General features: G+C 48.5%; 1 protein-coding gene across 4 annotated transcripts in view; it reads left to right on the top strand.

The window, feature by feature from the left end:
• CAMK1D (calcium/calmodulin dependent protein kinase ID) overlaps positions 1-14927 on the top strand; it is a 444773-nt gene that overhangs the window by 397643 nt on the left and 32203 nt on the right. For all 4 annotated transcript variants that reach the window (XM_062210906.1, XM_062210905.1, XM_062210908.1 and 1 more), the window contains one exon: positions 2238-2313. In XM_062210906.1, coding sequence (XP_062066890.1) covers positions 2238-2313 — 76 coding nt within the window. The remainder of the gene's footprint in view (positions 1-2237; positions 2314-14927) is intronic.

Here is a 14927-nt window from a genome sequence, read left to right as displayed (position 1 = left end):
GATTTCTCTATCCTGTTAACTTTGGAGGGAATGTCTATGGAAGACACCAGAGTCGGCTGTGTTTGGGGATGGGCACAGAGATCTTACTTTGTGCATAGATTGGCTGTCTCTTGTATTGATCTCCTCCTTGTACACATATGTATTGAGTGCCAACTCTGCCAGACACTGCTGTCACCAGACCCCGGGGTGGGGGGGGGGGGGTCCTGACTCAGGCTGCAGCCATGGGGGCAGGAACAGGTCGTGCGAGAAGAATACAAAATGATTCTTTTTTTTTTTTTTTTTTTTTTTTTGACAGGCAGAGTGGATAGTGAGAGAGAGAGACAGAGAGAAAGGTCTTCCTTTTTTTGCCATTGGTTCACCCTCCAATGGCCGCTGGGGCCAGCGCATCGCGCTAATCCGAAGCCAGGAGCCAGGTGCTTCTCCTGGTCTCCCATGGGGTGCAGGGCCCAAGTACTTGGGCCATCCTCCACTGCCTTCCTGGGCCACAGCAGAGAGCTGGCCTGGAAGAGGGGCAACCGGGACAGAATCCGGCACCCCAACCGGGACTAGAACCTGGTGTGCTGGCGCTGCAAGTAGGGTCAGCAACATTGCAGGCAGAACTGTAAATTTCTTGTTAGAGATGCCACCTGCCTTTACCTGGCCAGCTCTCCTCCCAGCCCAGCCAAGTAATGAAAGTCAACAGAGTGCCTTCCCCTAGGAGGTTCACACCTCCCTTAGGATATACCCCATGTGAAGAGATAGATAGGTCTGGGCCTCTTAACTTACAAGCCCTAAAGCCCACCAGATTATTATCAAGCCCCTTCTGTCAGGTTCTATTTGCCTCTCAATCAGAAAACTTAATTGTAGCTTAGACAGCACCTTTCTTAGCACATCTAATAATGACTCTGTCCTTTGTTCTAGACCCTGTCTAGCGTACTTGGGTCTCATTCCTTTGTAATCATAACCTCTACTCTACCACCAATGGCTCTACTCCCAACCTGTGTGTACTGATGGTCCTCTTCCCCACTTAATGCTGTATAATTGTTCAAACCTGGTAAATGCCACTCTTAGGATCATTGGTTACTATCCTCGCTCTGTCTTTTATGACCTTGCCTAAATATGATCGGAGTTGGCAAACTTGGAAGGCTTCCATAGCCTTGGCAACTCATGACAACAGCCTAGGGTGATTACTGGCACCATAAACTAGAGTGTCAATTTGTTGGGTCAACAACAAGAGCCACTGTGCACTTGCTCCTCATGTGGGATCTCTGTCCTTAATGTGCTGTACATTGTGATTTAATGCTATAACTAGTACTCAAACAGTATGTTTCACTTTGTGTTTCTATGTGGGTGCAAACCGTTGAAATCTTTATACTAAATTGATCTTCTGTATATAAAGAGAATTGAAAATGAATCTTGATGTGAAAGGAAGGGGAGAGGGAGTGGGAGAGGGGAGGCTTGTGGGTGGGAGGGAAGTTATGGGAGGGGGAAGCCATTGTAATCCATAAGCTGTACACTGGAAATTTATATTCATTAAATAAAAGTTAAAAAAAAATACAAAATGAACACAGAGTCCGAGAGTGCCTGGCTCTCACTGCACAGCATGTTAGGACCAAGGAAGTGAGATGTGTCCTGGTTCTCCGGGGAGAAAAGGGAATGAGAGTGCTAGCAGGTAACCCACCTCCATCCACAGAGAATGGGGGAAAAAGGAGCCCTGGAGCAGGAGCCCCAAAGGCCAGGCTGCAGAGGGAAGCTCTACTGCTCTGTGCACTCCAGGAAGACAGAGGGCGGAGGTGTCCCCTTCATGTCCCTGTAATACCTAGCAAAGCCTGACATCAGGGCCAGAAATGGTGCCTTGAGCTGATTCCATGTGAAGCCACTTGCAAGTATGTACACCCCAAACTGAGGACTGCTTCCTTATGTCAGTGTGGTCTGCACTAGAGTGCTTGACACAGCTGTAAGAGAGCCACCAATGAAGCACTGGGTTGATTCATGGGCCATTCATTGAGTTCAACTGCTAATGTGCTGCACAGAAAAACACACATGCATATGCACACGCATGCACACACACACACCCTCCTCATTTTGCTTTCTAATTAGAACCACAAATAAAATGGGTCCTATCTGTCTACTCAGTTCCTAGAAGAAAGTTCAGTCTGTGTAGCACTCAGAGAAGAATAAAACTAGAAAACGGGGAAGTGTCTTCAGTCTCCTACATTCCCATCCGCAGGCTTATGTCTCCTCTTTGTCATCCCCAGCTCCTGAAGTTCTTGCCCAGAAACCCTACAGCAAAGCCGTTGACTGCTGGTCCATCGGGGTGATCGCCTACATCTTGTAAGTATCACCTGCCGCCTCGGCTGCTTCCTTCCTCTCCCCTTCTTTGAAAATCGTGGCAACGTATGCGTAGCATGAGGGTTACCATTTCAGCCATTTCACAGTGTTGCACAGCCATCATTACCGTCCATTTCCAGAACGTTCATTAACCCAACCTGAAACGCTGTACCTATTCGACAGTAGCTCCTGGTAACCACTGTTCCAGGTGTCTCTGCGAATTTGCTTATTGCAGGCATCAGCAGTAAGTGGAATCACATGGAATTTGTCCTCTTACCTGGCTTATTGCACTTAGCATTGTGTCTTCATGGTGCATCTGTGTTGTAGCCTGAGTCAGAGTTTCCTTCCTTTTGAAGGCTGAATAATATTCCATGGTCTGGGTAGACCACAGCTTGTTTACCCTTTGTTAATGGACATGTGGGTTGTTTCCGTCCTTTGGTTACTGAGAATGACACTGAACATGGGTGTACAAATGTCTGTTCAAATCCCTGCTTTCAGTTACTTTGGGTATAGAAATGGAGTTGCTGGCTAATATGGTAATGCTGTGTTTAACTGGTGAGGAACCACCAGCAGCTGGGCACAAGGATTCCAGTTTCTCCACATTTTGACCCACATTTGTTATTGTCCTTTAAAAAAATAATAGCTTACCCTATGGATATGAAGTGACATCCCACTGTTTTTTTATGGCACATTTCCCTCATAGCTAATGATGTTGAGAATTTTTTCATGTGCTACCTTGGCCTTTGGGAGAATACAAACCACTAAAAAAATTTTAGAATGTCTACATTTGAGAATGTAATGAAAATCAAAATCTAGCCATGGATTCCTTATTTCTTCTCATATGCCTGTCTCCCTAGCCCAGAAAACACAGTCCTAGACCATAGCCCTGAACTATTTCAGGATCATCAGTTTTGTTTTTTATTGTTAATGTTTTGTGTTGCTTGTGTCCTCTGTAAAACTGTTGTGAATTGCAAGTTCCCTGTGCAGTCCTATTTCAAGCACTCAGGATGGAACACACTTTTAGGGCAGGTGTAGGCCAGCTGATTACTGTAATTGCTGGGGAATGAATGTCCCCTCCTCCTCACCCCCAAGGAAGGGACATCGTCTGGAAGATGGAGCCCCTTGCTCACAAGGAAAGACTAGAGGAGATCATGACGGGAAGGTCCTGACAGCCTGACATCGTCATGCTGTCCTCAGGAAGGGCTGGAAACATCCTCCTGTGTGGGCTTAGCCTCATTGTCTGGGAAGCTGATGGGCTCTGCCTGGTCCATTCACCTTTTGTAGTTTCCTGCGCATTCAGGTGACAGCTGCCATTGATTCTTGGCATTACTGAAGGAGAATCTTATCCATTATAATACACTTGGCCTGGAGGGCTCTGGTTCATGGAAATAGGTGAAGGCCAGATGGAGCTGCGCTCTGAAACCCATGTGTTACACATTTTATAGAGTGCTTGCCCTTTCAAAGCGCGTTGACCATCTTCTGCAATTTCACTTTTGGGCGAGGCCGGGGCAGGCTACAGACCCTTTTAAGAATCTCCTAAGAGCTGTGGATCCTCTCTAGTGAAATTACACGCATGCACACACACACATTTTGCATACCATTTTAGGTAGTTTCCTGGATAAGCAGAGGCTGGGCATTGGCTAACGACTCCATAAATTCTCAACTAAAATTCTTATCAGAGGTAGCTACTTCACCTTACTTGACTGTGAAAAGTTTAAGATAGTAAATGATTGGCCAGTTCCCTTCTGCAAAAGGCTGAAGCTGGTATTAGCCATCTACAGGAACGTTCCCTGGAACCTTTTTCTGTCCCGTATTTTTGTTCCTTGATGGTTGTTTGAGCCTTTAGCCACTACTCTCTGAGCCTACACTAATGTTAGACTGCTGTTTGGGTTTGTATGTAATTATTGCCCTGGAGAGAAATGATTTCATTTAAGGTATTATTGGGGAAGCCACGAGGAAGTGCATATTGACAGGAATTGAGATCAGTAATTTGAAACTGAGAAAGGATGGCTTAGTCAGCCTGGGCTGCTGCTACAAAAAATGTTGTAGAGTAGGTGGTTTAGACAAGAGACATTTCCTTTTCACAGTTCTGAAGACTCCAAGTCTAAGATAAGGGGCCAGCCAATTTGGTTCCTGGTGAGGGCCCTCTTCCAGGCTTGTAGATGGTCGCCTTCTTGATGTGTTCTCACTTGGCAGAGAGAGTAAAAGCAAGTTCTCTGGTGTCTTTTCTAAACCAGTCACTGGCAAACAAAATGGCCAGAACGAAGCAGGTAATGACATTGTGGATGAGGGAAAAACCCCGAGAGAAATCTCAGTTCTGCTGGGTGAAGGAGGAGTTATTCAGTAACTAACCATGCTCCACAGGTAGGAAAATGCTGGAAAGAAGCCCCGTGTGGTTAGAGACAGAATCAGAAAGTGACACTCAGGCAGCAAGGACCAAAGCCAAGAGAGAGTCGGAAGAAAGTTCGGATGCTAAGCCTGAGAGTTACAGGAAGCCAAGACAGCATTTTGAACAGGGCTGTGCCCGCATCTGGCTTATATGTCAGTATCCTTCAGGCAGCTCTTTGAAAAGGTGGGTGAGGGCAAGTGCAGAAGGTGGAACCTGGTGAGGAGGCTGTCATCAGAGGTGTGGTGATAGCTATGTCGCTTGGGGAGGCAGGCATTGATAAGAGAGGGGTGGAGAGACTTGAGGAGTTTTGGATGTAAGAGGTGAAATTGAAGAATATTTCAAATATAAAGTCAGCTTTGGGGCTCAAGCAGTTGTGTGGATGATTAAGAGCACAGAAATCAGAAGATAGAGGATCAAGGTTAAGGAGTAAGTGAGATAAATTTCATTTTGGCCACACTAAGCTTCAGGCCCCTCCAAAATCTCTGTGTGCACATGTGAAGAAGAGGTCTAAGGAAGAGATACTGGCACATGTCTCTGGGTCTGACTTCAGTGGTGGTGCGTCCGAACTCTTAGAATTACAGGAAACAATGCAATATTTGCTAGGATTCAAATACGGTAGTAAGCAAATACCATATTTCTTCTGTTTTCAGTGTAAAATTGATAAACTTATACTTGAGCACTAGCATTGCCCCAGAGATGAGTCTCAAGTCAATTTCATGACTGTGTTTTCCTTTGGGTGGCAGATGGAATTCTGTTTTCCTTGATACCTCTCAGAGCTCTGAGGGCCCTAAGCAGAGAATGAATGGACTCTGGGCATCACAACTGTGTCTTGTAAGAAAGTCAGACCCCTGTGAGTAGGATACAGAGCCCCGAGTATCATTTACTACATAATACAGCTGTGCTTGGTTAGCCACCAGCCTCATATTTATCATGATCTTTAGGTTCATCTACTTATAAGTCCGTCTTGTCTCACTGTGTACATTGTTAGTGCTCTGATGAGAGGCATCAAGTCCTCATCATCTTGATGTCTCTGGCACCCAACACAGTGTCTGGTGTGGAGAAGGTACTCAAGAAATGCTGATCAGTACAAGGCTGGTAGACTGACATGCACAACCATAGGAGTTTGTGGAATGGAGCAGTCATGGAGGACTTGGGTGTTCAGGAGGGCCGCGGCACTTCTCAACTTCTGTCCAAAAGTGAATGAGACTAACCCAAGTGGGGAGAAGAAACAAGAGCACCAGTGTAGGGGAGGCATGCAGGCACAGGGGCAGGGCTGACAAAGACCTGGTACATGTCCTGTGGTCTGTGTTGGTGCTGATGGCCCAGAGCTGGCACTAGCTGAACCAGCATAGAAGGTGTGAATCTCCCACTCAGTGTGTCCAGCTGACGGCACCGTGGGAGGATGGCCGCTTCCCTTCCGTGGTCTGAAGATGTGAGCAAGGCCACTGAGCCGGCCGTGACCAGCATGCAGTGCACAGGGAACCCGTGGGATCCCACAGTGCCGATGGGCTGTGATGGGAAAGAGCTTGGGCCCTGCGCTTTCGTGGCGCACAGCACTGTCTTCATTGAATCAACCTGTCATGATGAGGGTTGAGAATGGAGCAAACGTGACTGGGACAGGCTCTGACATCACATTTTCTCCTCTCTGCCTGCCGTGTAAACATTGCTCATTTTGCCAGTGCAGATCCTTGACAAACTGGCTCTTTTTCTTGGTCCTCACTCATTTCTCTGTTATCCATCATTTGGAAGGAGAAGTAGCTTTTCCTATCAGCAGCACTCTTTTTTTTTTTTTTTTTTTTTTTTTTTTTTTTTTTATCACACACATCATGGGTTCCTACCCTGCCAGGAATCTTCCTTGAGGGATTAAGACTTTCAGACAACGTCTTTTTCTCTTCTGCCTGAGCCCCTGGGAAGGGTTGAGTGAGGATGGAGTGTGTTGATGTCCAATGTGATGGGTTTGGCTCAGCCAAGACAGTGCACATTCCAGAGACATAAATTTCCCCACTCGTGGTGAGAATCAGCATGTCATGGATCCAACCTAGTTCTATGATCAAAAGTAGTCGCCTTTCTTCTTGGAACTTCAAGGAGATTATTTAATGATGATTTTCCTACATATTATGCTCAGGGATGCAGCAAACTGTGGAAAACTACAATGACTGTTTGACGATGGAAAAACCGAAACAGATCCTAAGGAGATTCTCACTCCTAGACTGAAGTAGTCAGATCACAGGCGTGAGAGAGGCAGCTGGGCCGGCCTGGGTGGACTTGGCCGTGACCTCCAAGCTCTGCATAGAAGAAGCTGTAGTCAAAATACTTATGGTAATCCCTGAGTTGTTTTCACTGGCCTCCCACGTTGCTCACTTTGGAAAAGCAGATAACATAAATAATGATTTGCCCGTGTATACAGCTTAATTAGCTTTGTCGGTGGGGAACTGGGAAGACCTAATCTGAATGCTATGTCCATTTTCTGAGGGGAAGGATGATCCTGGCCAAGGCTGTCCCAAGCCTTTGAAGAGGTGACAGCTGGCTCATTACAGAATTGCCTGGGTTCCAGCAGGGAATGTAAAACCCAGTGTAATCACTGGGCCCCAGCCCCAAGCCTGGAGTTACAGCCAGTGCATGGGGAGTGCTGACAGTAATGGGGATAGATCATTGGCATTGCCAACAGGCAACAGTAGTCTCACTGTATTTGTGAGCTTTGCCAGGTGGAGCATGCTGCCTCACTTGGCTATCCTTATCCCACACACTGAACTTTCCCTTTAGAAGTGAAGAAACTAGGGCCTGGCATTGTGGTTCAGCAGCTAAGCTGCCACCTGCAACGCCAGCATTCCATAGTGGAGTGCCAGTTTGAGTTCCAGCTGCTCTGCTCCTGATCCAGCTCCCTGCTAATGCACCTGAGAGAGCAACAGAAGATGGCCCAAGTACTTGGGCCCCTGCCACCCATGTGGGAGATTAGGATGGAGTTCTTGGCTCCTGGCATCAGACTGGCCCAGACATCTCTCTCTCTCTGTCTCTCTCTCTCTGTCTCCTCTCTCTCTCTCTCTTTCATTAATCCTTTCAAATAAATCCTAGGGGGGAGAAAAAGTTTAGACACTGAATTAGATCTGTTTATTCTTCTTGCTTAGATGGTTCCCGTGAGTGGATTCATGCTAACAAGACTCAAAAGAGATTTAAAGCAAAACAAAACAAAAATTTGTTGTGAATTGTAGTGAGATTTGTGTCCCACAAGGTGCTGGGATGTGCCTGTCAACGAATAAGCAAGTTCTCTTCCATACCAGAAATGCTCCGTGAGAAGCTGCTTCAGACCCAGAAGTTTATGGGCAAGGACTCAGAGCAGGGAAGCCGGGTTGTTTCCGGGGTGTTCAGTGAGTCTGTGTTCTGCCACGGGACTCCTCTTCCATGGAGTATCTCTGAAGCAGCACAGCTCTTCCTGTGGCTGTTCAGACATCCCAGGCTGAGCAGTTCATACACCCACCATCTTCTCCTGCTTTAAAAACCAGTCACCCAGCACCCCACCCTGTCTGTCACCCAAGCTTCATCGATGTTGTGTTAGCAGACACTGACTGATTGTAGTAAACTGATGGCATGCCCAGGACTTTGAGAAAGGCCCTCATCTGCCTTCTGTGTTCTGCATCCTGCAGGTGCATCCTGTAGGTGCCAAGTATCACCTGTAGGTCTGTGGTCCCTATAGCTTGAGTCTTGTATGCAAGTCTGGCTTGGCCGTATTTAGGCTTTGGATGTGGGGCCATGACCCTTTCTCCACGGCTTCAGAAAAAAGACTTGACTTGTTGGCTCTGCCCGTTGGCTTACCCACCCCCCTTCAAAGTGCTCTCTGGTTTCCCAGAGTAGGTGCAGGGCTCTGTACAGCAGTAGGGGGGGGAGGCATTTGACAGGCAGCACAGTCGAGAAGAAATTCTCCTTCCAATGGTGGTACAGTGTTGGAAGACAGAGCATCCAGTGATACTGGGGGCATTGCCCTGCAGAGTCCAGGGGGTAGAGAGGGCACCAGAGAGGGAGGAAGAAGCTGGGAGAGGGAGTGGCTTTTGCATCGTGAATGGCAGATGGCACAAATGGATGAATGGCCAGATGGAAGAACAGTTTACCTCTCCTGCTGTCTTGTTTTCATCCCAGCATCATCTCCTGGAGACTGTCATTCATTCAGTAGCTAAATGCTTCATGATCTCCTACCTGGAAGGCAGGGGACTGGCGTGCATTCATGTAGCTACATTGATTGAGCCTAATCTGTGTCAGGCAGTGTGATGGGGCTGTGCATAGGTTCATTACCACCCAGGCCTCTGAGACACTTCCCTGTGTGCTGAAGGTGACAGACAGTAAACAGATGATTACAGTCGGGTCTTGCTGGCTGTCACCAGAAGGGAGGGAATTGCTGGGGTGGTTCCCAGGGCAGAGCTGTGAGCTGCCCGTGGCCTGACAAAGGCTTCAAAGGAAGGGTGACAGCTGGGTTGGAGGGACGGAGAGGAATCTGCCAAGAGACAGCCAGTCCAAGCCAAGGAGATGGCTCTCCTCACTGAGTACCTGGAAGGCCATCACTTATAGAGATTGATGGTTTAACCCCTCAAGACCCACTTATCCAAGGACGTGATGGCTGCCCGTGTGTGAGAAAAGATGTGGCACACAACCAGAAGCATAACTGTAAAAATACAGTTGGAAAGAGTGGACCCAGCCTAGAACATTTGACATCTGAAACTTGGGGATGGGGAAGGTACCACCACCATATTGTCAGGACGTTTCATTTCCCCAGCGTCGGACGGAACACATGGAGGGATCAGGAGAGGTCTTTATTCTGATCTTGAATATTTACGCTTGGAAGTGTGCAGCGGCATGGGAGCAGGCGAGAGGCAGTGCATTCACAGTGGAAAGAACAGGAGGGAAAAAAAATAGACGGAGATGGCCAGCTCATGGGCAGGTGGCCCGATAGCAAGATTGTGAAACTGGGGCAGAGTCTGTGACAAAGGGGACTAGAGCTGGAGGTAGAGCGAGACCCTGCAAGGCAGGACAGCCTTGGGGGAGGGGCGGTCCATGGGAACACCTGCAGAGGGGGCACCGATCCAAGGTCCATGATGCAGCACCGGGGAGCGTGGAGCCGCGTGACCTCCTTCTGGCTTCTCGTCTCCTGGTCGTATTCTAGAGCCTGTGTTCTGGTCAGGCTCAGACGTGCAGGGTGAGAGCATAAAGAAAGGGCAGAGGACACACGGGAAATGCAGTGAAAGACCGCGGGCGGTGGAATGGAGGGACCACGGCCTCTTCCAAGTGCAGTTGCTCATCTGCATGGGTGCAGAACTGCTTAGTCATCAGAACTTCTAGATGAGAAGGAAGGAGCCACATGTGCCACATCGCACATGAGCACCTGTTGGAGTCCCAGCTGCTTCACTTCAGATCCACCTCTCTGCTAATGGACCTGGGAGAGCAGCAGAGGGTGGCCTAAGTGCTTGTGCCCCTACACCCTTGCGAGAGACCCAAATGAAGTTCTAGGCTTTCCCAGGCACATTAGCAGGGAGCTGGATTGGAAGCAGAGCAACTGAGACTCAAACTGGTGATGCAATATGGGATGCCAGCATCACAAGCAGCAGCTTAACCCACTTTGCCACAAAACCAGCATCTGTGTGTGTGTGTGTGTTTTAAGATTTTTAATTAATTAATTAATATCTTTTTGAGAAGTAGAGCTACAGAGAGAGAGAGAGAGAGAGAGAGAGAGAGAGAGACTGAGAGAAAGGTCTTCCATCCACTGGTTCACTCCTCAGGTGGCTGCAACAGCCGGAGCTGAGCTGATCCAAAGCCAGGAGCCAGGAGCTTCTTCTGGGTCTCCCATGTGGTTGCAGGGGCCCAAGCACTTGAACCATCTTCCACTGCTTTCCCAGGCCATAGTAGAGAGCTGGATTGGAAGTGGAGCATCTGGAACTCAAACTAGTGCCCATATGGAATTCTAGTGCCATAGGCAGAGGCTTAGCTCACTATGCCACCGCACTGGCCCCTGCATGTGGTTTTAATATGTGAACCATTCATAGTTTCTCTGGCCTGCTGTGTTCTGAGTTTGCAAGGAGGGAGCTCTGGCAGTGCACGTAATCAAAGGGCTGGTTGATGAAATTACGGGATTATGTTTTTATAGTGATTCAGGTCTCATTTTATGAATCCGAATAATAATGCTAAAACCTGTTTTGCTCACCAAGCGTGGGCCTTGCAAATATGTACAAAAGGTTTATGAGCTTTAAAAGCTTTGCTTTATTATTTTCCAAAGTCTGCGCAGAATGAGATGACTAAATCTCAGATTCCTTAATGCAGGCCCCAGACATGCAGTGCACCCTTGTTGAACACCTGCCAAGTGCCAAGTCAGAAGGGCAAAATTGTGGCCGCCCGGAGGTTGCGCTGTGGCGGACACACTCCAGCACCCAAAAGACCAATGCCCAGACTTTGATTGATTTGCTGGTGTGTTCCTGGAGACCCCCTGAGCCTGGCTTGGTCTCTCTCTCCTGCCAGATAAGTGGCGGTTCTTCCTTAACAAGCATGCCTGCGAGTGAAGCGTTCTCAGGAAGGCTGAGCTATTCTTAGAACTGAGGACTCCTTGGCAAAGCGTTCGGAAATATCAGCGCACAAAGATTATGGCTTTCAAAGCAGGGGGAGCACATTCTGTCATCATATTCATAACACAGTGCACAAAATAACGAGCAAGGGTGGCGTCTCACCCCACGCCCCACCCCCCAGTGCAGTCTGGAAGCTTGGAGCACGATGCGTGATGTGGAAGGGTCTGAGGCTTCGCACGGCTTGTCGGACAACACTGCTGATTCAGGTTCACGGTCATAGGGGGAATGTGACACTGAAGCCCCCGGGGCTCCCCGGCTCCCTTGTTGCCCAGAGCGTTCTTCCTGCCCTTCCTCTTCAGAACACCTCGGCTGAAGGAGTCTGGAGAGGGTTAGATGGGGTTGGTGGCTTGGAAAAGAGAAGGGGCACGGGGTGGATCCGGTATGTAGTGATTGCTATACAATCCCACTTCCGCGTGCTGGATTCCTAGTATCTGTCTGTCCACCCGTCTGCCTGTCCATCTGTCTATGTGTTTTCTAAATCACACATGAAGATACTTCAAAATGTTTGTGGGAAATGGAATTAAAAGATAAGTATTTTGGTGCAAATAAATAATTACGTTTGAAGTCCATAACTATGTGAGGTCTTCAGAAACTTCATGGAAGATGAGTTCCATGAAAAAAAATGCATGGATGTCAACATTTTTTGTGCCAAAACTTCTTTTAATTCCATTGTCCAAGTACCCACACATGTTGTCATATAGTCCGTGTCACAAACATTGTGGTATTTCTGTAAGGGAGGCTGTGTTATCCCCATTTACAAAACAAATGGCGACTCAGCAAGGACGCGTGATGTCCCCAGTGGTCCTCTGCCAGTGCTTGGGAGAGCCAGGCATCATCGCCCATGCCCTTTCCTGTGTGTCCTGGGCCCAGAAACTGCCCTGAACAACTTCTCTCGGCAGCACACTCCACTCCTGTGGGTGAAACCCACTTCATTCTTCTCTCGAGCCCTAAAAAGTGGAGGGCTCTGGGTTGCCATTTACTACTGACTGTTGAGTTGTCAGTGTGCATGGTTGCACTCAGAGACTTTTATGTAAAATATGTAAGGGGCAGGAGTTGTGCTACAGCAATTAAACTGCCATTGGGATGCCTGCGTCCTATATGGGAGTGCCTGGCTGTGAGTCCCTGCTCTGTTTCTTTTTTTTTTTTTTTAAGATTTTTTTTTTTTTTTTTGACAGGCAGAGTGGACAGTGAGAGAGAGACAGAGAGAAAGGTCTTCCTTTGCTGTTGGTTCACCCTCCAATGGCCGCCGCGGTAGGCGCACTGCGGCCGGTGCACCGCGCTGATCTGATGGCAGGAGCCAGGTGCTTCTCCTGGTCTCCCATGGGGTGCAGGACCCAAGGACTTGGGCCATCCTCCACTGCACTCCCTGGCCACAGCAGAGAGCTGGCCTGGAAGAGAGGCAACCGGGACAGGATCGGTGCCCCAACCGGGACTAGAACCCGGTGTGCTGGCGCCGCAAGGCGGAGGATTAGCCTAGTGAGCCGCGGCGCTGGCCCCTGCTCTGTTTCTGATCCAGCTTCCTGCTACTGCAGGAAGGCAGCAGATGATGACCAAGTACTTGAGTCCCTGCTACCCACATGGGAAATCAGAACTCCTGGATGGAGTTCCAGGGTCCTGGCTATAGCCTGGCCCCGCCTGGCTGTTGGGGGCTTTTGGGGAGTGAACCAGCAGGTGAGTGATTTCTTTCTCTCTCTCTCTCTCTCTCTCATCTCTCATCTCTCATCTCTCTCTTTCTCTGCCTTTCAAATAAATCAATAAGTAAGTCTTTTTTAAAAAAGGAAAAGCAGCACATTTCACAGGCACTTAGGAAGTTCGCTTATGGGTGCACCCCTTTCTTTCCTTGCCCCCTGGGTCAGTGAGGCGTGCCCGAGCGTGTGTCCAGCGGGACTCCCTGGAGCCTTTTCTCTTTCACCCCTTGCAGCTCAGCTTTGGGATGCAGTGTGGAGCAGACTGTTGGACACAATCACATTGAATTAGGCTCAGTGTAGACACAAGTCCCTGTCCCTGTCCCCCCCATCCCTGTCCCCTCTGCCCTCAGATCTGACAACCAGGCACGTGGGTGGAGCATCAGGCATTATTTCTTACAGTGCCGAAGACTCTGAGCTCTCCTTTCTATCCTTTGCCCTCTGATTGTGTTCTCTAACGTATAATATATGAAAACACCATGATATGCGACTGTAGACAGGTTTGGAAAGAGAATGAGGCTTTCCTACCTCTGCAGTGACATATCCAGCTGCCTGTCTTAATCATGACTCGGCTCTGGAGTTGAACAAATACCACGGTACTTCAAAACGTTCATGGAAAATGGAATTAAAAGGTAATTTTATCTTGGCACACAAAAAAATTTGAAATCCATGCATCCAAGAAGTTTATGGAAAATGTATATTATAAAAAAAAAATCTATGCATGGATTTCAAATTTTTTTTGGCACCAAAAGAAACTCTTTTAAAAAAATTTCCATTTTCCATGAATTACTTAGAGTTGAAATTGTTCCGCCCCCAGTAGCCTCACCGTGGCCTAACTCTCAGGCATTCACACCCACATGAGGAAATCAAGCATTGAAAAACTGACCTTGTAAGTGAGTACGCGTTACATGGAACCCTGTTTGTGCGTGATGTAGCCGGTAGATGGTGGCTCCTGTCCTCAGTAAGTGCTCCGCTCATCCTGTTTAACCAATGTCGCGATGCGTGTCAGTGTCTCACGTTGCAGCACTCCCTACGGGTCTGCAGAACTGGGTGGAAGGCTCCTGTGCTTTTCTAGATCAGAGGTCTCTGGGCACATGCCCAGGTCAGCCACCGGCCCCGCCCTGAGGCCCATCCCTTTGACTCTCAGGGACTCAGCTCGCCAGTCTCCTAAGGGAAAAGTTGGACCAGATGATGCCTTCCGTATGCCAGATTAAAGTCCTATGACCGTGCAAGTGCCCTGACTGTGGAAAAAGCTTCTCACCACAGACTGTCCAGCTTCTGGCTTGAGGACTCAGGCTGTGAGCTTTGTGGCCAGGTGCTGTTAAGAGGAACGCCAGAGGGGTGGATCCGTGTAGGGAGGAAACTGTGGATGCTGACAGACCTGGGCTCGGGGTGGGGGGCATTCATTGGAGGCTCCTGTGGTCATTCCTCTCTGCCTTGAAGGGTGTCATTGATAGCAGGTGCCACTGGCTGGGATTATTACCCTAGGTGAGATTTGGTTATGTATTTCTTTCCCAGAGTAAACACCCATTCCCATTTCAAGGTGTTCAACCCAAATTCTTAAGTCAGCTTTAGTATGTGCACACACCCACACAGGTGCACAGGCTTAAATGTTTCATATAAACACTGCCTGTTCATCAAAGAGCAATCAGTCAACAGATACTCATTCAGTGGCACTGAGTGCTAATGAAAGGTACACAAGAGACACTGTGTCTGACACAGCCTCCGTCCTCCTGGAAACTCAACGATCAGAGCAGGACGGTGAATGTGGTAGCCATGGCAGTGAGCCGTGCCTTTGGAAGGAGACGGGACTTGAGCCAGATCGTGAGGAATAGGAGAGGCTTGGAGGGAGACCACAGAAGTGTCCGGGGCTCGCTTCCTCCCCAGACTTGCACTGAGCACCTGCTTTATGCTGGGACTGCAAACACGGATGAGGCACTCTTG

The sequence above is a fragment of the Lepus europaeus genome, chromosome 14 (genome assembly GCF_033115175.1).
Source record: "Lepus europaeus isolate LE1 chromosome 14, mLepTim1.pri, whole genome shotgun sequence".
NCBI classification, from domain to species: domain Eukaryota; kingdom Metazoa; phylum Chordata; class Mammalia; order Lagomorpha; family Leporidae; genus Lepus; species Lepus europaeus.
This window is presented reverse-complemented; position numbering and strand designations above follow the sequence as displayed.